Genomic DNA, 24,131 nt, shown 5'->3' on the forward strand with positions numbered 1-24,131 from the left:
TTCAAATACAGTATTGCAATTAATTTTTAAAGTTTTTTTGATGCAGATAATCCATTAATAAATGATATAATCAAAAATCCCGCACAAATTAAATCAAAAATTAAAGAGACATGGCTGTAAAATTCTTTACTGCTGGATACTTGGTCAAACAGGAATAAAGAGAAATGAGCCAGTGGACAGAACAGCAGTCTGCATCTGTATTGTTAAATCTGCCTGTCCTCTACAGCGGCATCAAAAAGGCTATCTCTGGCAAGATTCTTAATACATGGTGGGATGGTCAGCTGCTGAACAAACTAAGAAACGTGAAGCCTAAGGAAAAGCACTAGAAACCAGAGGGAGGAAGTGTTGCTAAAACGTCTAAGGATTGGTCACTCTCGTGTCAACATAGTTTGAAGGCTGAGAGTGAACCTGTTTGTTCTTACGGTGGGAGTGTTCTGACAATGCGTCACTTTTTAATTGACTGCTTATATTTTAACACACCTCGATTAAAGTATTTTAATGACTCTGACTTTCCTTTTGACCGAATAACCGAGAAAGAGGTCCAATACTAATGTATTTCAGTATTTGAAAGAAACAGGTTTTTATCATCTAATTTGGTAATACCCTTGTATTTTAATGTAATTTACACTTTAATATGTCATGTTTTAAGATTTTATACCTACTTCACATTTCCTATTTTTATATAAATCATGAGTAACTTCATTTCAATATTCATCATTTTATTACTTTTCATTTTATATGTCTGTTGTGTTAAATATGTGATTGTGCTTGTTTTCTTTGTGTACTCTCAACATGCATCTGGCGCTAATAACCTTTCCAGGTTGTGCGCCATATAAAACACTAATCCGTCGAAATTTGATAACTGAAATTTTTCGTGATTGCAATACATTTACTTTTTACAAGGAATTTAAAACAGTTTTGTTAACAGAATGACACAAAAAGAATTCAGGGACAAGCAAGTGCTGACAGAATTATATTGAAAATACTTTGCAGTTTAGGCAGAAGTAAACAAGATACACAGTAAAGCTTTGTTTATTAACAGTAATACACAGTACAAAGGTATACATAATTTAAAAATGATTCTTGGGATATACACAAGACAGGTCACAGACTTAGTGCAAAAAGCTTGACAAATATGCACAGCAAAAGGTATAATCAGCATTAAAATTTATGAAATCTTGTACATATTACAATCCATTTGAACAAAATTTTTCTTGGTGGCCCATGTTAAACAGTGGGCCGATTAAAATGTATGATACACAGATAAAAAGTATGACATTGATTAAAAATATCACTCAAAATACTACTGTTTTAGTTTAAAATAATAATAAAAAAAAAATCATTTGGTATGTATATCTTATAAACGAAAAATGTAAAAGCCCAATAGGGGCACATAAAAATCATAAGATAAAGCTTTAATCCTTAAGTAGGTACAGAAATACTGCAATTAAAAAAGCAAAAAATGCATTCATGCATAAATGCAGTTTCACCGAAGTATAAGACTAGTGTAACAAATACAAATGACAGGAATAAAAATTCCTAACATTAAAAATTTGAGCAACACCCAGAGCTGCCGAAGACTTCAGACGCGTGTGCGCAGAGTCACTAACGTTGAGCTCGCCAAGTCTGTTAATAAAATACATCAAAAATGAAGAGGAAAATTCATTAAAATTGTAAAAATGGAATGAAATTTAAGGATACTTGAGCTACAACAAAAGAACAGCTGCAGTAGAACAAGCACAATGACACAACACTGATCCACTTAAAGCTTTGACTGAATGGGAGAAAATCACTTCTCATTCCTATTAAAATTATCCACATAATTACAAGCTTCACTCTTTTGTTTCATTACTGTCCTCTTTTGGCTTTTCAGAAGCTTCTTCTTCCTTGGTTTCAATTTTTTCATCCAATTTCTCAGCCTTATCCTCTTTCTCATTTTTCTCCTCGGTGGGTTCTTCGGCCTCTTTACTCTCTTTCTTCTCACCTTCTTCCTTTGGAGGTTCCTCAACTTTCTTCGGGAGGTGGGTATTTAATTCCAGAGTCTTGCACATTTCTTCCCAGTCAGGCCAATACCTTTCCTTCATGCGTTCAACAAAGGACAAGAGGTTTGTACAGTCTGACTCCAGGTATTCTTTCAAACCACCAAAAGGGATGTACACAAATTGGCAGAGATGTGAAAATGCCACACAGTCAAGCTAAAAAGATACCAAATGCAACGGTTAGAATTTTGAAAAGAAAGTGAGAGATATTCATTATCATCTTTTAAATATTCTGTTGAAATTATGATAACATTTTATAAGCTGAAAATCTGGACACAGAAAAGGCTAAAAATTAAAAATTCATAAAAATGGTATTTCCAAAAGTTAAGATTTATTTTAGAAATAAAAATCAATGGTCTTATACACATATAGCTATAAGAAATAGCAAACAAAGGCAAAATGCAATAGAATCTAAATACATTTTGAGATATTAAAAAGTCATTAAACTTTCAAATCTAACTTAGTTATATTAAAAATGAAAATTTAAATAAAGGAAATTAGTATTAAGTATTAAATTCAATAATGCAGTACTTCACTATTTTATGATATACTCGGAAGTTTTATAACTAAGCCCCCATGCATATGCAACTCTAGAAACTAATATAATTAATAATTCCAAGATCCTAAATCTACATTTTCTAGCAAATTTTCTTTTTCCAAACAAAAATTCATTCACAACATATGCACTGGTAAGTCACAGGTGAAATTGAATACTTAATAAAAACAATACCACTGACTTTTCTTTAAAAGTCAAAACACATCAACAGCCTCAACCATAAAATTAGTTCAATGCATTTATTACATCTGGAGTCTACATGTGGGAAGAGAATCATGGAATTGTAGGGAAATTTCTCAATATATTTGCGCAAGCGTTCTATAGGAAACAGCTCACAATCCTATAAATTACTTTGCAGTTTTGTAGCTTCTTCTCCCACATATTTATATAACATAACTATAATTTTCCCCCCAAAATATTAACTTATTAAGACAAATATCCAGATAATAGTTATTTCAACTACATAAAACATACCAATTTGCATTACAATATCTATGTATTCATGTCATTACATGAATACAGAATCTACATTTAAATTTAAGCTGAATAAATTTCAAGTTGCATTTCTTACTGTGTTAATATGATTTCAGCATTTTATAAAATAAAAACTTTTCTTAATACATTCAAACTAAGCTTGAAAAATTCTCAGTGAACTCTTACTTTCTACGAACATACTTTTCACTACATATACAAAACATAATTATTACCTTTTCAAATTTATAGTATTAATGTCAATAAAATAACCCTCCACAAAAACAGAGAAACAACATATACATTCTAAAACAGGTTTCACATATATTTCTGCATATGGAAATGAAAAAAATTAAGGATCTATCAACTAATGGGAATTGAATAAATTAATGCAATTATCATACTTAAAACTACCACTATAAGAATAAATCATCTCTAAGTAAGATCCATTATAATTAAATATAAGCTAATATTCAACAAAATATTTTTAAAAATACAGAATGAAAAGAACTTTATAAAATTTATCAAGAAACTAGCTTTACACTGCAAAATTTTTTGAAGCATTTATATTTTACACTTAAAATAGTCCAACATATTTTAGAGATGATTAGTGATGCTTTATTCAAGTTTTACTAACAGTTAGCTTTATGACAATTCTTTCTTTTAAGCTGTGTTTCATCATTCAGTCCAAAAGCGGTTTCATGGCCAGAAGCTTATACTAAAATGAGTAAAATCATAATCAGCATGCTTCATAGCAGAAAATCTTACCACTGCTGTTGTTTGTCCAGAGAGAGCCACTTAACCAGAACAGACATGAATGCCCGGTTAGCAAGTGCTGGAAGTTAGTAATGCTGTGGCTGTCTAACCCTGTTAATGTCATTGTTTTGCATAGTTGCTGGAATCCTAATCCAGTTAATATACTTAAAGTTCCAGTAAGCCACTGAAGCAAAACAGTGAAGAAAATTGTATTATTTTAAATTTCACTAGTTGTAAATAATAGCTTTATGTTAATTTTTGCATTTTATCTTGTACCCACAGTAAGGATTAGGGAAAGCCAGTAACTCACTTTAACATGTAGAGCATAACTTCCAAGCATGTGAGTTAGTTACAAATAATTAAGCAGTTAAATACCCTTACATGTTATAGATTTACATGGCTAATTAATTTTATTAAAAACGTAAAAGCACTATATTCACAATTTAAGAACATTTTATAATTTTAAATATCAGATAATTATACATATAATTCATGACACTGATTCTACAAAAATATTAGGATAAATTATGTTACAAAAGTTATAAAAAATGTACGTAGCATATTCGGAAACTAAGTACCGTTTCATTCTAGCGCCATTGCAGCGCTGTAGTAGGCGTCCCGCGCATGCGCACTAGCCTTTCTTGTTCACTGACTTTCAATTGTCGTCATTTTGGTTGCTCTATGTTGTGTTTTCAGTTTGCTGTGCACATTCAAAATGTTTAAGACAATTAGTTCTTCCGCTGACTGTGAGATTCGTGCCGCGATTAAATTTTTGAATGTGAGGAATGTTAAACCGGCTGAAATTTATCGTCAAGTGACAAAAGTTTACGGTGAATACACGATAAGTGATGGAATGGTGAGAAAGTTGGTAAGAATGTTTAATGCAGGTCGAACAAATGTCCACGCCGAGGCTCGGAGTGGTCGGCCTTCTGTTGTCACCGATGATTTGGTAAGGAAAGTTGATGAAGGAATTCATGAGAACAGACTCTTCACAATGACAACTCTTTCAGAGGCATTTCCACAAATTTCACGTACTGTTTTGTTCAAAATTGTGTCTGACCGCTTGAATTATCGCAAACTGTGTTCCCGATGGGTTCCAAAAATGCTCACTGATGTTCACAAAACAAAGCGACTTGGTAGTGCCCTGACATTTCTCACGCGGTACAGTGATGAGGGAGAAAACTTTTTAAACCAAATTGTGACAGGTGATGAAACTTGGGTGTGTCATTTCACACCAGAATCGAAACAATCGATGGAGTGGAGACATACTCATTCTCCGAAAAAACAAAAGTTCAAAGTGACAATGTCATCACAAAAAATCATGTGCACAGTCGGGATAGGAAAGGCATTTTGCTTACTGAATTTCTTCCTAGAGGTGAAACCATTAATGTGGCACAATATTGTGAGACTTCAACAAAACTAAAGGGTGCCATTCAAAACAAACGAAGAGGAATGCTCAGTAAAGGAATTGTGTTGCTCCATGACAATGCTCGGTCCCATACTGCTGGTGTCACTCAATCGTTAATCTGACAGTTTTATTGGGAGCAGTTCGATCACCCGCCGTACAGCCCGGACTTGGCGGCGGACTATCACGTGTTCCTGCACACGAAGCGCGAGCTTGGTGGCAAGCGCTTTGGATCTGACGATGACACGAAAAATGCTGTGGAGTCGTGGTTATCGAAACTGGCAGGAAGTTTCTTTGACGATGGTATACAAAAACTGGTCACCCGCTATGACAAGTGTTTGATCATTGGCAGAAACTATGTTGAAAAATAGTTTAAGACATGTATTTTCATGTAAAAATAAAATTGGATTCGAAAAAATTGTTTTACTATTTTTTCTTTTTTTTTCAAAACGGTACTTAGTTTCCGAATACGCCTCGTATATTTTATAGCAACAACATAAAATATTTAGGTGCCTTTTTAATTTGATAGTTCTCCAAATACTCTAGCTAATTTCCTTACTTCATCTCAATTATTTTTTAACGTTTCAATAATATAGCTTTGAAGAAAAATTTTATTTTCATTATATAATATTCTTCTAGTCTAAATTTTTTAGAATTTAGAACAGGCACAGGGCAGCAGAATTTAAGTGCAACAAAAAATTTAGAATTTAAGGAGGCATCGGGCAGTAGAATTTATGGTCCACAGAAATTGTACTAGCCGAAAAAATACTTTGCATCAGTCCTCTGTATGTTGCAGAACTCAAGGCCTTAAAAAAATAATCTTTTAGATTCTCAGCTTTCAGTTTCTTTATCAACAGAAAGACATCTGTCCATGTGACATGATTAGAATAATTTTTGCAATTTCCCATGCTTATGTCTAGTGAAAATAGAAAATAAAGGGATGACAAATATATTAAAAGAAAGACTCTGAGAATCAAAAGTAGAAAATTCAAATAATTTTGTTTTCATTATTCTAAAATTTCTTCAAAAAATAAAAAATCCATTACAAGTTTCCATAAAACATGCCATTACATGTTATCACCACAAAAATATTTTTCTTTTCATTTTGTCACATCGTTTATGAAATCTGCCTTAAAATCCTTTTAAACTGTTCAAGGTGCAATGTTTAAAATCTGAAAGAAAAAATATCCCTACCAATTTCATATGAGCAAAAAGTCAAAAGATTTGATTTGGGGGAAGAGGAGGGGATTCAGAAAAGAAAGAAGTACAGTGAATTTTTCAGAGAAAACTTATATGTATTTCAACATTTTGAAACAATTAAAGCAGAAAAGGCTCCTTTCAGAAAAAATATTAAAGACAAATGAAATTAATTTTAGAATAATTACAAAAAGCTTCTTCTGCTTTTGCTAATAAGTGTTTCAGAAACTGTGCCTCACAGCATTTAATATCTTATTTTTCTGAATCTGCACTTTATAACATTTATTATTTTGTTTATTTTTCAGAATCGAAATATTCCTAAATCATCAAAATAGTCTCATCTTACATTTGGGCAGGGAAGAATTAAACTGTTATCATTTTATTTCTTAAATGTAATTTTAATATATTATCAGTTTTTAATGATATTTATCACTGCTAAAAATTCTCTTATCTCAGTCAACAATTTTGATTACAAATTAATATGGCAAATCTTAAAATCGGAAAACTTAGTGCCACATAATAAAAAAATCATATCCCAAATGGAAACTTTAAAAAATCATTCAAAGCTCAAATGATTGAACACTGGAATTGTTATTATATCTCTTCTGATAAGGGACCTGTTACAATAAAATTTTTCCCAACTACTTTTGATAGACTGAAAAGTAAAGCTTTATTGTTCAATTTTTTAACGTTATGGAATTTTTGTCTGGACATGGTAAGTTTGAAGTTTATCTTGAACATTTTAAGCTGACATCTTTCAAATTGTGTTATTGCAAGCTTGGCATTCAGCAAAGTGTTTTCCACCTGCTTTTTGATTTCCAATTGCTTGATTATGTAAGAAATCTATTGAACTGCAGATTAAAATTAATTGGAATTCATTGGCCACGGAAATGTTACGATTTTGTATCTTCACCTTCGGCCTACTGAGCTTTTTTCATAACTTTGTTGGCTTTTATTTTTAAACACTGTAAATGATTTCTTTATATATTTAAATAATATATACATATTGTGTTTGATTTCATTGTATTATTGAAAGTTGATGTTATTACTTATGATTTTGCTTATTTCCAAGTAGCACACGACGTTGCAAAGTGGTCGTGGTAACTTTTATGACATCTTTACAACGTTGCAAAGACACAAAATATTTGCCGTTGCATCTTGGGAATTCGTCGACGTCACTGAAAGGTCATGATATGACCGCTTTTAGACGTGGTTGTTTTAACACCTTTTTCATAGTTCATCGACTAAATCTAAAGTCCACATAAGATTTACTTTGCAATGTTTCATTACGTTATTTCATCTAAATATGTTAATCTAAGGTAAGATTCATCTAATGAAATGTAAATTTAATGTAAATACTTTTGATTTATTAAATTTAATTAGTACTAAAAATATGTGCTAAATAATTGTTTAAAATTTTGTTAAAATAATAAATACTTAAAATATTTTTATAAATATTATAGCAAATTTTTTTAAATGAAACTAATCTATAAAGTAAGTTATTAAGTTATGTATTTTATATACTTTAAAAAATTATATTTCCAAAATTAATGCAAATCACAAGTTAGCGATTATTTCACTACTGAAATACGACTTTATTCTTATTTTTGAAGTAAGGACGAATTCATGGCTGTTCAATATATATGACAGAAAACTCTCGACAGTCAGAAGCAGAACTGTACATCATTTACTGGATGTTTATATAAACGAACATCTCAAAATTTGTGCGTTTTGGCTAACTGCCAAATTCGAACAACTGTACAATTAATTCAGATTCTAGCAGTTCTTTCAAGTAATTTGGTAAAGATGCCATCTGTAAAGTGTTCAAAAAGACTTACTTCATGTTTGAAATTGAATCAAGCAATAACCGATATAAATAATATTGCTTATGTTAAAAGTAAATGTAATGCACTGTCAAAGAACGCATTGAGAATATTCTCATTGTTCTGTATCTACTTATTTCAACTGCCTTCAGCAAGTGAAATTCCACTGCTGTGATCTACTGTTTGGAAAATTGAATTGAGGAGAAATCTCGAGAACGCTGAATTTGTGCTTATTTTGTGTGTGATTGTCTGCTCTACAAGAAAAGCTACAATGCTAATCGTGAATCTAGTGTTTGTGAAACAGTGTCTCTGTGGAATTAGTGTCTCTGTGGAATGTAGTGTTTGAGAAATAGTGTGTCTGTCTCCAATCACTGTGGTTCCACCGGTGCAATATTTGGATACGCTTATTAGCTTTGTGCTTCAGTTATAACGTCCTAAGTGCTATATCGCATATCATTCATATTAATCGATTATTGTGTTCATATTGAAAAGTTGATTTTCAGAATTAATTCATATAAAGCCAAAAATAACATACAATGATAAGCCACTTTCTCGTTTTGCTGAAAATGCAATCAATACAGAAGCAACAACAATTTAAGCTGTTATGGTATGTTCCTTATTTTCAAAATACAAAGAAATTATTAGACTGATACTAGTACTTAATATGACTGCTAAAGATGAATTAGATATATATATAATACAAGCAATTAATGAATAACTAAAATTAATAATAATGTAGATTCTATAGTACATTGTCTTTTGTACAACATGCAGAAAATGTTAATGATTTTAAATAGTGTATGAAAAGTATGATCAAAAAAACTAGTGTTAAGGAAACATTAGCATTTCTATGAAATATTGTAATCTATAATTATGTGATATTTAAATGTGTAATATTAAAAAAATTTAAATATTTTTATTGACTGCAAATTGCAGTTTTACTACTTTTCGTTTGGTATCTATTCTTCCAAACACTGTGTAATTCGCGTTTTTTTAAATATTGCCGTTATGTATGCTTATTAGGTTATCTCGATAAATGAATGTTGGAAATAAGCTTCATTTTTTATTAAATTTAAGTATATTCTATTTTCTTCGCTTACTTTTTATGCGCTTGTGATAACAAAGAAATTCATAATAGGAAAAAAAAAACTTTCATCGTATGCTATTTAACGAAGAACTTACTTTAATGTATTTAGCTTACTATCGTATACTATATTATTTAAATTATTTCTGTACAGTAACAAAAAAGAAAGTTATTGATTATAAAAAGTGCATGAAATAATCACTGTAATCTATCACTATTCAAAAATGTAGAAACTAAAAATAAGTAAATACATTAACATATGATCGAAAGAAATGGTGTTAAGAAACATCAGCATTACTAGTAAATACTGCAATCCATAATTATTGCACTTTTAATTACTTGCAATTTAAAAAACACAAATATTTTTTTATTAATTGGAAATTTTAGTTCTGTTACTTTCCTTCTGCTATTTATACTTTCAAGCACTACTAGTTCATGTTTTTTCTTAAATAGTGCTGTCATGTATGTTGTTTGTTAGGCTATTATTTCATTTTAGATATGAATATGGGAAGTTATTAGATTTAGGTACATTTTTGATCACATTTATTAACTACTTTATACTGTCTTTCATTTGCATATCTTGGAGATATAGAAGTTAATGGTTATATTTTTTACTGTGAAATGTAAATAAATTTATACTTGAGTTCAGGTAAAATACTGATTATGTTACCTTAAGAACCGTTTCCTAATTTATCATGACGGGCAATTTTCAATGTCTCTAAGATTTAACAGAAATAAATGTGATAATGCTGTTATCAGAAATGTTCTTTTTTTTTTACCTACATATATATCTTTACTTTTATTTATGTCTAACTGAGTTTTATTTACTTAAAACCTACTATTAGTGTTATATATTTATAATAAGCACTTTCATAATTACTCTCACTTAAGGGAGGGGGGAAATGATGAAATCTTAAATAATCGTAACTTAGAATTTAAGTTATTTAAAAACTATAGTTTAAAGTACTGAAAATAATTTAGGCTATTATTAATTATGCATATTTAGTCCAAAGAGAAAAAATTGTATTATCTTCTGGTTTTCAGGAAATGATAAAATATTTAAACTTTAGATAAATACAAAGAATACAAAATTTTAAAAAAGAAAAATATATTAATTATTAAACTTATTTTTCTGCATAAATCAATATGTAACACAAGGAAATCACAACTGTTGCAAAAAGGTAGAATTTTGCAAACATTTAGGCGTTTTTAAGATGTGATACAACGCTTTCACAACCAAAATATCACCTGCGAAAGACGCAATAATGACATCTATGCCACAAAAACCTCATCTGCAAAGACGTCTTTGCAATGGTTGCAAAACAGTGGAGTTTCGCAGACATCTGGGCGTATTAAAGATAACATATTGTAACGTTTATACAACAACATTGCTGTGCTACTTGAGTTTTACTTATGATTTGTAAGCCTGGTTTAATAACACTTTGTGGTGCACAAAGATTTTTTTTTAATAAAAAAGGGGGGAAAGAACATTTGTTTTTGATGCAATATTTTAAGAAATGACAATTTTCAAAACAATTCTGTTTCAATCAAGGTATGGGCCCAGAGAGATTATTACACTGTTTACATTAAAAATAGGAATGAATTCCAGTGATAACCCATCAAATACATATTAGTCAGTGAATTGGCAACACACATTCCTAAAAAATAATAATTCAATCAAAATGGCAATCATAAAAAACAGAAATATTGATGAAACTATATTATGAAGTAAATAGCAAAGTTTTCAAAAATAATTAAGAAAATTTAGGTGTCTACATCGCTGAATCAAAATTTAAATCTACTATCCAATCTTTCATAACTCTGTAAAAGGCACAAATGGCCACACCATCGTCCCATGACTTAACATAAAATTACATGAATCTTATTGTTAAGCAGGAATTACTTAGATCAGATAAGAGAAACTGTTAGTCGAAAGGAGGCAAAGATTCCACTCTTCACTGCAAACATTTTTGGTTTGGATACAAGAAAGAACATAATATGCATTTTTTTTAATATGAAACAGAGCATCATATAAACACTACAGCCTACTTTACCATTTCCACTTGACACAAAGGGAAAGAATGCAAACCTTCTTTCCAACAGAAATTGATACCCTGCCTTTACAACGGGTATAATTCATTCCATGCTGAAGGTATAACATGCTTTCAATTTACCACTTATATCATAAAAGGGAAACAACAACCTGTGTTAGGCATAGATAGCCACAAAGAAGGTAAGGGTTTTGATGGTAAAAAAGAAGACTTGCAATATATTTTATTTATTATTAATTCAATTGATCCATCCAGTTCACATTTGAATCTGAATCTGATAATATTTTTCCCTTCCTTGATATTCTTATAATTCACAATGAATCCGAATTCAACACTACTGTTTAAACCATTTTCGGTTTATTTGCCACCCCATGCTAAGTCATGTCAACCGACTTAAAAAAAAAAAAAAAAAAAAAAAAAGAGGGCCTCTTTTTTTTTTTTTTTTTTTTTTTTTTTTTTTTTTTTTTTTGCGTTCTCTCAAAGTTTGTTCCTCTGAATCTCTACTTGCCTTGCTGATGCTTGCTTCGCTAAAGCTATGATGTCATCACTCAGAAATGCAGTAATCAGTGAGACAGCGACCACATTGGTGGTTTGTGCGCACGATTGTCGTGTTTCTGTGGTTATTTATTTTTTTCTCATGTGAGTGACATTACCCGAGGCTCTATTGAGCATCAGTCATGCCAAAACGAAAGTCGAAATTCAAAGAGGAATTGCAAGGCAAGTGATGTGAGGTGCGACAAATGTGGATCACATTTCTCCAGCAATTACAGTGAGTGTGGAGATATGAAGCATTTGAATATGGATCGTCCCAAAACGTCCTGAAATTGTTAGCATCGTCAGGTACAATTACGAACTATTTTTCAAGATCTGAGTTAGGAGAAAAAGAAGCTTGGTTGGTTGCTACACAAGGCACCTTTGCGTACCTCACAATTTATCACAATCACAGCTTTAGGTCGATGGACTGTACTTCCAAATTAATGAAAAAGTGTTTTAATCCGAAATTCTCTTGCGCACGAACAAAATGTGAAGTCATTACCACGAATGTTCTGTGTCCATATGTCATGAACCAAGTCAAGGCAGAATTTTGTGAGTGTCTACAGACGCATCGAACCATAAGGACGTCAAGCTATTTCCTGCAATAGTGAGATATTTTGTGCCACTGTCAGGTGTGAAGGTTCCTGGACAAGCAATCTCTTTCTGAAGAAACACACAGACAATTTGCAATTTTCTTGTAAATGCATTACAACGCCATGGTCTGACAAAAAAGGTTGTTGGCTTCTGCGTAGACAATGCTAACACGAATTTCGGGGGATTAAAAAGAAGAGGTAGAAACAACGTTTTTGCAATATTACAAGATGCCTTCAGGAAGAAACTGCTAGGTATTGGTTGTGCTCCTCATATCGTTCACAACGCAATCCAAACAGGGAATTGCTTTCAAATTTATGTGGAAGCAGTTGTTATGAAAATTTATTATCATTTCCATATCTACACTGTTGAGTTTCTTACAATCCTTGGGGAATTTATAGCATATTTTATCAGTGCCGTTCAAGATAAGATATATATTAGCCAAACCAAAAAAGCATGTCCAAAAAGGTGACATTTACAAGTCTTCAATTGCTAATCATAGTTGGAAAAATAATCACAATTTTGACTTGGAATCTGCAAAAATTAGCCAGAAAGCTTCTTCCACTTGGGAATTAGTTTTTCTTGAAGCTTTTCACATTCACCAAAATTTACAGTGTTTAGTTACTGATTTTAATCCAATCCTACCTAACACTTTTAAATCTCTATTATCCTAATTTTTGCAATTTTCGTTATTATTTCTACTAACAGATGGCGCTACTTTCTCGACTTCCTTAGGGTATAAATATGTTCTAACTTAATCAAAATCGCAATAACAACCTTTTATTTAGCGTAAATATATTAAAACACTCAATCGATTTCGAGGGCAGGTCCTTCCTCATCAGGAGAATGAAATTACTAAAAAGGAGAAAAATAAAGTATTGGCAAAGAAGTCTCGGAAGCATGTGGTCATTAACACACGTGGTTCTAAGACTCCTTTGCCAATGCTTTATTTTTCTTCTTTTTTCCCCTTTCTAGTAATTTCGTTCTTATGATGAGGAGAATTATACTATTACTCCTGATGAGGAAGACCTTTAGCTGACTTGAAATCGATTGTTTTAATATATGTACGCTAAATACAAGGTTGTTATTGTGATTTTGATTATCACATTGGCATATTTCTCTTCTATCCTATATTCTCACTTAGTTTTTCAGTTGCAGATTTCTTTGCTTCTGATAAGGAGGGACTTTATTCGCCCTCAAAATCGACAGCGTTTCTATGCTAAAGTCTACACTTAACACGGGTTCTTGCTTCACTTTTATGATTTATTTGAAGCATGTTTCTTTTCTGTCTTTTAATAATAATAAAAAATTTTAATACACTTGTGGAAGAAAACAGCTGTATGCATAGCAGCGAGGTCAGTATTAAAAAAGACATTAAAAACTTGTCACAAGCAGCACCCCCGTTTTTTTCACTCTTCATTTAAACATTCATGGATGAAAAATTATTAACAGTCTGGTCTACTGCTCAGGTAAAAATTTCTTTTTGACATTGCACAATTTTTCAGTACTTGCATATTATACTGTTAAGTGTGAAACTAGTGGCAATTATAGACAAATGCAATGCAATAATACACACATAATGCCTAAACTTCTGTTTCTGTCATAACATGCTACTTTTAATGTTTAACATAATAATATGTTTTGTTTAATATATTCTAATAATCTTCAACAAGTCACCTTTGTTTTTAAGATTAAAGATATAATTCAACTGCTACAGCTGTAGTTTTCTAGCAATTTGAAAAATAAATAAAATAAAAATAAGTTAAAATTTGTGACCTGCCTTCTACTACTAGAAGATTATTTTCAAAGTTAAGAATCCTAGTTTAAAAAAGGGGAATACACATTAATAGACACGATATGGTCAAAAAAACAGTAACAACTTGAAAAATTTGCACGCGCGAAGTTTATACCTAAAGCATTCTAAAAAACTCCCGGTAAAATCGGGCAGCCTAAAAAAACGGTAACAGTGTTTTGTTTAATATATTCTAATAATCTTCAACAAGCCACCTTTGTTTTTAAGATTAAAGATATAATTCAACTGCTACAGCTGTAATTTTCTATCAATTTGAAAAATAAATAAAATAAAAATAAGTTAAAATTCATGACCTGCCTTCTACTACTAGAGGATTATTTTCAAAGTTAAGAATCCTAGTTTAAAAAAGGGGAATACATATTAAATAGACACGATATGGTCAAAAAAACAGTAACAACTTGAAAAATTTGCATGCGCGAAGTTTATACCTAAAGCATTCGAAAAAACTCCCGGTATAATCGGGCAGCCTAAAAAAACAGTAGAAATCGATGAAAGCCTTTTTATTTTTATGACAAGCCACGACAAAACAAGTCGAATACAGATTGATTATTAAATTAATAGCTGTCACTTTCCACAAAATTCCACAGGAGCGATTGGTGCAACTTTGGTAAGATCTCTGCCAATTTTCACGATCGACGAGTAATACATAAGTACCCAACTTTCTAAACTTCTCTGCACATGCACTTATAAAAATCAAAATTTAAACAGAGAGGAGTAAAATGCACACAGAATAAAAACTGTTCATACAACAGAAAACAAGGCAAATTCATGCCTCTGTACTAAAATGAAAACTGATATTCACATTTCTGACTACTCACAAAGTCAAAGAAACTGAATTATTTTATACATGAATGACATTCCCTTATAAATTCCACTTGACAAAATATCTAAGGGCTTCTGTTTTCAAAATATTATGTATAATTAGCAAAAATATTTCTGTAATTCAGTGACATGACATTGCATAAAATAAAATGCAACAAGAAAAATGTGAGCAAAAAACATTTCAATAGAAAGAAGAATATGAAATAAAACCTACTGTATTTCACTTTACAGCAGATCAACTTTTAAAGTGTGTTATACTTTAAAATATAATGTGTCTGAGGTTCAGTTGACTACAAATATTGCTGCTTTGCAACACTTATGAGCATAATTAGCAACTTAAATATTCATACAAAACATATGTCATTGACATCAATGTTTCATTTAAATATTAATAATATAATTATGTAGTTAAGAACAGCAGATCTCATATGTGACTTTTTACTTTGGTGTATGGTATACAGAATGATTCAGAACTACCTTTCAAAAATCTACATATAGGAAAGGAACACGGTAACAAGCAAGAAAAATACATGAACATTTGGTCGCATGCGCAAACCAGATGTGCAAGAGGGCGCTAGAGTTCACGTGAAAAGCTGGTCAGGTTCAACGGGCAAAAAGCCTATTTTTAGTGTATGAGCATAAGGAAGGATGAATCGCTACACATATAGAAAAACACCTAATTGCACCTCATTTATAAAGCAGCTAATTGCAGTAGCACAGCCGGTAGGGAACTATTGTTCCCAGTCTCCCAACAGACTCATATCATGTTTGGATGTCTGCATAATCGATTGCGTGAAACTGGATGTTTCAAAGCATGAAGTTGACAGAACAAGGCAGACACATAGCATGAAAGAAGCCATGCTGTCAGATGTTGAAAATGACACAGGGCAAGTGCTCGAAGTACTGCAGCATCTTTACATGCATCTCAGTTCAGCATTTTGCATATCTTACACAAGAACAAGTTGCACATATACCATATGCAGGCTCCGTCTGCTGGCGATTACCAGCAGTGTATGGACTTTGCATGTTGATTTGTAGAGCAGATCGCAGTGGTTCCTGAATCTGCAGCTGATATCCTGTTTAATGATGAAGTGATATTTATACAAGAAGGTATCTGCAATATGCACATGTGTAAACATATGAAAATCCAAGAGTCACACAACCCCATGCCGCTCAATGTTGGTACAGTGTCAATGCCAGGCAGGTTTGCTTGGTACTAGAATGATCGGCCCCTGCTTGCTTCTACCAACCCTAGATGATGTATATATCTGAGTGATGTACTGCAGCATGCATAGCAGTGGATATAGTTTCAATATGACAACTCCAGTGCATTTTCCCCCGGGTTGCCCACTAATATCTGGATGCTACATTTCGGTGGCAATGTTGGCTATGTTGACCCATCCCATGGTCACTCATTCACCAGGTCCGTCTTCTGTTTATTCGTATCTTTGGGATTACATGAAAACACTAGTATATGAAACCTCTGTAGAATTGGGAATGGATATGGTAGCACAAACTATTGCTGCAAGTGGAGTTATTGCCGATAACCAGGAACTCTTGCAAACGTTCATTGATTGCTGCATTGTTGCGAGGCACGTATTACTGCTGCAGGTCACAACTTTGAACACCTGCTTTAAAACTTTCTTGTAAACTACAATGTTGTATAATAAGTTATCATTATTTGAGGCTTATTTCACATATCTGGCTTTGTCAGCATGTAGTGCATCTAGATTGCATTCCTGACCTACATGCAGATTTTGTGATAATAGTTCTTGTATCATCCTGTATAGTTTAATAATTTATCTACAACAGAAACATATTTATTATTTCTGTGTTACACCTAGCTGCTCATTTAGAGGTAAATCTATTTGTTCATTTATGAATATTGTATATTGTTTCAAATACCCAAGATGTAAGCAAACTTGTATCTATGGAAACCACTATAAGAGGTACAATACTTAGAAATCTTAAATACCATGCTAGATTAGTACTGACAAGTTTTGTTCTGTATGCTCTGTGGTTGCAGTACATTCATACTTTTCACATTTTAGCTATGTTTTTCTTTGTTTTGTGCCGGCAAAATTATAGATAGCTATATGGTGAAAAACAACAGCAAATAGCCTAAAAAAGATTCAAATTCATCAAATTTGATAAATTATCCAGTAATTATAACAAAAGTAGCATGTCAAAACTAATGCCCTTTTTTTAACTGCAGAAAGATCATAAAACTTTTTTTTCCGCATAGGTTTCACGCAGTTTATCCGAAAGCTAAATATGACATGAGAATATATGTTTACACATCACTAGCATATTACAGACTCTTGAAACTAATAAACATAATCTAAAGTATCATTTATGTTTGAAAATATATATCTGGATCTTAAATAAACATCTGTCTTGTAAATAAATATTTTTCGACAAACCTACTAATATATTTTAGCTTACTCTAAAAGACTTTTTTGTTGCGACTTTTAGAAAACAAAACTATTAGTGGCAAAAAAACATAGATGAAAGAACACATAAAATACAAACTATAAATCCTCTGAAATCCAGCACTGAATGTAGATTTTCAGGCAGTGCACACAGAATCATTCTAAAGTTCAATATTTTTGTGAAATAAAGTTTCTTTTAAATGCCATATTTTCTGAAATTTCTCTTTTATTGCTTAATTTAATTGATATTCCTTTGCATATTATTATTGATGTAATTACAGACTGTAATTCACTGTAATTTACAGTGAATCAAAATTAAACCAAAAAAGACTACCCACAAGCCTACATGTTACATCATAACTTGATGCATAATATCAGAGAATACAGATGAACATGGCAAGAATTTGATTATGTTCTTGGCGCTATTCATATATAAGTAAAGGAAGTGAAATGGGATATATATTACTTAGTTTTATCTATCTACAGTCCATTTTACTCATTCTTCTGCATTTCTAAATTTAAGAAATAAAGGGAACCTGAAATTGGGCCAATTATTTGAGTAAGTTTGGGTAAATATTATAGAACAGATAAAGTAAACCTTAAAAGTTCATCAGGGTACCTATTTCAAAATAATAAAAAATTTAGTTATCATGTAACTTACTAGATGGGGCTCCTCTCCAAAGAAATATGGCTTTTCAGCTAAGTATTCACTTAAAGCTTTCAAGTCCTTCTTACCAAATTCATATATTTCATCAGAGTTATGACGGCCAACACCATGACCAACAGCACGCTTTATATTCTGCATATAAAAGGGAAATTATTTGAGGGAAAAAAATTGTACCTTAAAATTTTTTTAGAACATTAAGCAGAAATGCATAGAAAACATTAAATACAGTCAAAAGTCGTTAATTCGGACACCCATAATCCGGACCTCAAAACTACAAACTTTCTGCGCATGCGTCGCGTTCACGCATGCACACAGGCGTTTACGAGAGTGCGTAAGACCCTTACGGCTGCGAATATGTTTGTGCGCATGCGCGTTTAATGTGTAACGGAGTTATACGCTAAGCTAAAGTTATCTAATTCAGTTAATGTTGCAGATTGCGTTGTTCCTTAATCTTCGAATTGGATCCGGCTTATTATTTTTTGCAGACTGTTAGAGCAATTTTATAAAAGTAAGCTTGAACTTTCGATTATGTCAAATAGAATTTCCGATATATATTTACTACAAAGCGAAAGTATGTTTTGAAATCCGAAATCTGTTTATCAATTTCACACTGCTCTGCCGCAGAGGGGGGGGGGCAGAAACGTCATTATTAGATTATGATAGATTAGAAAGATTATGTCAAATTGAATTTCGGATATATATTTACTAATATGTAATTTGTATCTACAAAGCGAAAGTATGTTTTGAAATCCGAAATCCGTTTATCAATTTCACGCTGCTCTGAGGCAGAAGGGGGGGCAGAAACGTCATTATTAGATTATGATAGATTAGAAAGATTATGTCAAATAGAATTTCTGATATATATTTACTAATATGTAATTTGTATCTACAAAGCGAAAGTATGTTTTGAGATCCAAAATCTGTTTATCAATTTCAGGCAGCGGATTGGATTGGAAGTTGATCCGGATTGGATTGGAAGTTGATCCGTCAGCACTATCCTTATCTTCAGGGCAGATGTTTTTATTTTATTTGGTATTGGAAGTTGATCTGTCAGCACTATCCTTATCTTCAGGGCAGATGTTTTTATTTTATTTGGTTTATAATTCCATACTAAGTGTAGTATTTCATTCTGTCTTTGATATGGTTTAAATCAAGTTCCTGGTCATTATAATTCTCTTGGGATAGTGAAGAAAGTGACCCAGAGGTTATTGAAAACGAAAACATTTCGTGGGTATTCTCAACACAGCAATTATAGGACTTGAACAGCGGAACTTTGTAACTAAACAAGAAATTATGTCTGTTTAATAGAATTAAAGAGAAAGTATTATCACATGAAACGAAGCAACTTACATTGAAGGAAATGTTTAATAAAGTAAACAAATAAATATTAAGCTTTTTCTTTTTGTAAATTTTGATTAGATCATAATTGTTCTTTATTTCATAAATTACGGTTTCATATTTTTAATTTTGTAATTTCTGCATGCCATCTTACCAGATTTAAACTGATGATCTATAATCCGGAAAAATCGATAATCCGGAATCGCCGAAGTCCCGACGAGTCCGGATTAACGACTTTTGACTGTATATTATTTTTAAAATATCACTTGTTTTAAAATTATACAGGTACTCAAACTAAAAATTATTTAGCTTACACTTTTAAATCCCAGCTTAAAGAAGAAATGTAAGAGTCCTTTCGGTAGTTTTGAGTTCAAGGTTCGCTTAATATCCAACTGAGCTGCTTTCAGAAATTCTCCAGGGTGACTATAACGCCACCAGCGCATCACCCTAATCAAAAGAAAAACAATTAATTTCTAATTTTCTATGTATGATCAGACAGATTCATATTTTTCAAAATTTTCCATAATAATTACTTCTAAAACGATTAACACATATTTTACATAGTTTCTCTCAAACTGATCATTGGTAAATAAGAAAATATTCTATAGTAAACTCTTAAGAGCTATAGCATTAACCCCTTAACTGCCGCGGGCATATATATACACCTTGCTCAGCTGATGCGTTAACTGGCCTGGGCGTATATATACGCCCTTTTAAACTACTATCATTTGCTTTGCTCTGCTACCCGCAAAATTATTCGCAAAGCTTAGGAATGCAACACCACAATGACCTTACAAAGTATGCAAAGGAGGATACTATTTCAGAGAAGAGTGGGGAGAAATTGGAGAGAGGAGTGTGTCTAAAGCGGTGAAAGAAATGACTGTGCAGTATTGGCTGGTGTTGTTTGAGTAAAACGTATTTTTTTTATTCTGTGTCCTCCGTTTTTGTTTACTTTTTGAAGTAGGTTCCAGGAAAAAAAAAAAGATATAATGAATGTTTCAAACCCATTTATCTTTTTAGAATTATTTTTTGATGAATTGCTCATGCTTCATACTGTTACTGAAATTAGCCGTTTTGTAGACGAGTATATGAACAAACACCTTGAAAACGAAAAATCAAGAACAAAACCATGGCATTCAACCAGTTCAGAAGAAATATATGTTTCTTTAGGGATACTGATTTCAGAAGGTATAACACTGAAACCTGATATTACACTTAACTGGTCTAAAAATGAATTGATGGAAACTCCATTTTAGGGATCTTTTTTATTATAAAAACATCATTTTTATTACACTTACAACTTTTTATTATACTTTTACAATACATCACATAACTACGCGCTTGTGTGAAAAACCGTGGCACTGGGAAATGAATCTTGTACGCTTTCTGTGGCAGTTAAGGGGTTAATTTTATTCCAGGAGGAAAAGAAACAACTTGCAGGGTAAATTGTGATTTCATGAAACTTTTGAAGTCTGGTCTCATACTTTTACAGTCAAAAATTAATATTATATTCTTTGGAAATGGGGGTAACCATCAGTAATGAAGCAGTACTACAAATTCTGGAAGCATATTAAACCCATTACTTTAGATTACTATTTAACAACGCAGCATTTTTACATATTATAGTATACATACACATATAACCTTTATTACATTGTATTCTTAAGCTCCTAAGGCATTGGAATTCATCTGTATTTGTCAAGCAAGGTGGGAAACTTTGGTAACCAACTTTTTCTTGTATTCTAGAAATTCTAAAAAACTTTACGTACTTCAAAGTTTTGCTTTGGATTTTGAATAAGAATTATTTTGCAGTGCATTTCTATGGTAACTATCACAGTAAACAGTACACAAAGGCACACGACATACATATAATGTATGTATTCTGACTTCCCCTTCATATGATTATTTGCGAATTCACTTTGAAAGCAGACTTTGCAATATTTCTGCTTGCATAAATAATAAAGTTCAAACTTTTAATAAAATATGCATATAATTTATAAGAAGTATTTTTAATTCTTTATGGATCCTAAGTTAAATGTAGAAAGGTAAGGTAGAAAGGAAAACAAGTGCATTATGTGCATTTTTAAATTACATTAAAAATTAAATTAATGCATTATTACAAGTGCATTTTTAAAGCTGTAAAAATGTAATTCACACAATCACTATTGACAAGTTGTTCTGTACAATGGAGTCTGAAAAATCACAACCATTTTCTGGTAAATTTGTATAAGTAATATTTCTTCATAGTTAACCACAACTAGAGGGAAAAAAAAACACTTACCAACTAGTATGATTATTGAGCATCGATACGAAAGCATGACTAACATTTTTCTGATCTAATGTCAAATTTTCATCCAAATCTTTACCAAAAATCTGACTCAGCTCCTTTATAATAATATCAGAGTCGGCAATTTCAACACCATTTATTTCAACAAATGGCAGCTGTCCTTTCTTTGATTTATATTTCATTTTATGATCCACATTCTAAAAAGAAAAAGAAAAAAAAGAAGAATTATTGCCCAGAGAAACAAATATTAATTTTATTGGGCTAAATTTCCTAACTCATAGTTAGGAGAAAATTAATGAAATATTTTTCTTAAATACATTAATATAGATAATTCCATGACAATATTGTAACCTGTTCAGAAAAGCTGCAATACATATTAATGTTAGATAATTTTTATGAGTACCTAACTAAAATATACAAGAATGTTTCACTAGATCGCAATTTCTCTTTTTTGGGGGAAGGGTGGGGGCAGGGGCTCATCGACTTCTTTTCAAAACTTTTTTTCTCTCCACCCTTTTACAGGTTCTCTAAAATATGGTCTATAAACACTGATGCAGTGGAATTCAGTTAGTCAGAGTTTCTTAAACTATGGGTCGCTACCCCAAATGGGGTCATAAACCAAAATTTTGGTGTCACAAAAAATTCAATTTGATAGTTTAATTTAAAGAAACTGTATTCATAAGACTTTCAAAGGAATTACATTAATAAGATTATAATTTTAAAGACATTACGTTGATTATTATGTGATTATTACGTGTTATATAAAGTGCAAAAGGAATTTTTAAAGCTATCTAGCTATTCAAACTTAAAACTTGAGTTTTAACAAAAATCCTGGATTGGAGTTAGAATTAGGTTTCTCACTATTTCTCAAATGGCATTAAATGTTCTTCTCTCATCCAGCACTACACATTTTTATGAAACTACTTTTTCAGTTTTAAAGCTAATTAAAATCCTATGTTATTCAACGCTGAAACATGCTGAAAATGCTTTATGTCCAGCAGTGTCAAATATCGCATCAACATTTAACTTGTGGAATTGGTTTTGTGAACCTGGCTCAGTAAAAGTAGGGAGCCAGTGCAGTTAACTCTTAAAGTTTGATTTTGATTGCCTTTAGTCTATAGTGTTACCTTCGGGTATCACTGCGAAAAATGTCCTTCCTTCAGGACACCCACTACTAATGATGATGAATATAGTGACTCTGCTGATCCAGTTTTCTCTTCAGTTTCTCAAAGAGTTAATCCATCTGATGAATTCCGGAGAAATCTCGAAAGGAATTGGGATGCCTTAGAAAGGTTAGAAGAAACGAGTAATTCGAAGAAAAATATGAAAGGAAAGGGTGAAATGTCATCAAATCCCGAAGTGCCGAGGAAAAGGAAAAAAGAAAAGCAATTGATTCTACCTATCACTCTAAAGAGGAAAAAAAGTAAAGCTGCCAAATTACAGAAATATATTGACACCTATGGACCTGCTGAAATAGTGAAAATTCTTCAACAGCCCAAGCCAACTGATGTTATCCATAGCAAAAAACCTCGTCCAGACGAGTGTACAACCCTGAGCGGATCCGTGACTAATAATGAATGGAAAACTCCAAGCAATCCCTCGAAAAGTCCAGTTCCCAGCAAACCTGTGGATATTATACATGCGAATAAACTCCAGAAATTGGATGCCATGAATCCTGACACTGAAGAAGGCAGAAATACTACAGATGAAACTCTCCCTCTTATTTTTTTCTAGGCAATGTCTCCGATTGGATGAAAGTAGATGAACCAAAACTGTTCAGAAACTCATGAAGCTAATATGAAAAGTCGAAGCATCCATGTATATGTGAAAAATATAACGAATTATAGTAGAACCATGACAAAGTTATTAAACGAGAAATCAATCCCGTTTCACACGTACCCGTTACTAAGTGAAAAGAATCTCAAAGTTATACGTCAGAACTTTCCCTCTTCAATTCATGAAGCTATTTTTAATGATCTGAAACATAAGAAATTCCTATAATAAAGATCAAGCAATTTACGAGACAAGAAAAGGAATCGAAGAAAAGTTACCCATACATTTCCTGGAGTTATGTATGAATGCACACAGAAATCAGATTTTTCATCCGAATGACATGTTTAGTTTTTATCGGAAAATCGAGAAATACAATCAGAAAAAACAGCCTACCTACACAATGTTTCCACTGTCAGGCCTACAGACATACACAGCATCTTTGTCACAATCCAGAAAGATGTGTTAAATGTGGTGGTCCACACAGAAGCAACA

General features: G+C 31.9%; 1 protein-coding gene across 1 annotated transcript in view; it reads right to left on the reverse strand.

The window, feature by feature from the left end:
* Nucleotides 1-1,016: 1,016 nt before the first annotated feature.
* fax (failed axon connections) overlaps nucleotides 1,017-24,131 on the reverse strand; it is a 36,165-nt gene continuing 13,050 nt past the window's right edge. Inside the window, exons 2-5 of the mRNA XM_035369717.2 lie at nucleotides 21,861-22,063; nucleotides 19,894-20,026; nucleotides 18,236-18,373; nucleotides 1,017-2,195 (exon numbers count right to left, since the gene is read on the reverse strand). Of these exons, the coding sequence (XP_035225608.2) occupies nucleotides 1,833-2,195; nucleotides 18,236-18,373; nucleotides 19,894-20,026; nucleotides 21,861-22,063 (837 nt within the window). The 3' untranslated portion in view covers nucleotides 1,017-1,832. The remainder of the gene's footprint in view (nucleotides 2,196-18,235; nucleotides 18,374-19,893; nucleotides 20,027-21,860; nucleotides 22,064-24,131) is intronic.

This window comes from Stegodyphus dumicola, chromosome 7 (assembly GCF_044657685.1).
Source record: "Stegodyphus dumicola isolate Sdum_Otavi_A_Nest chromosome 7, ASM4465768v1".
Taxonomy (NCBI): Eukaryota; Metazoa; Arthropoda; class Arachnida; order Araneae; family Eresidae; genus Stegodyphus; species Stegodyphus dumicola.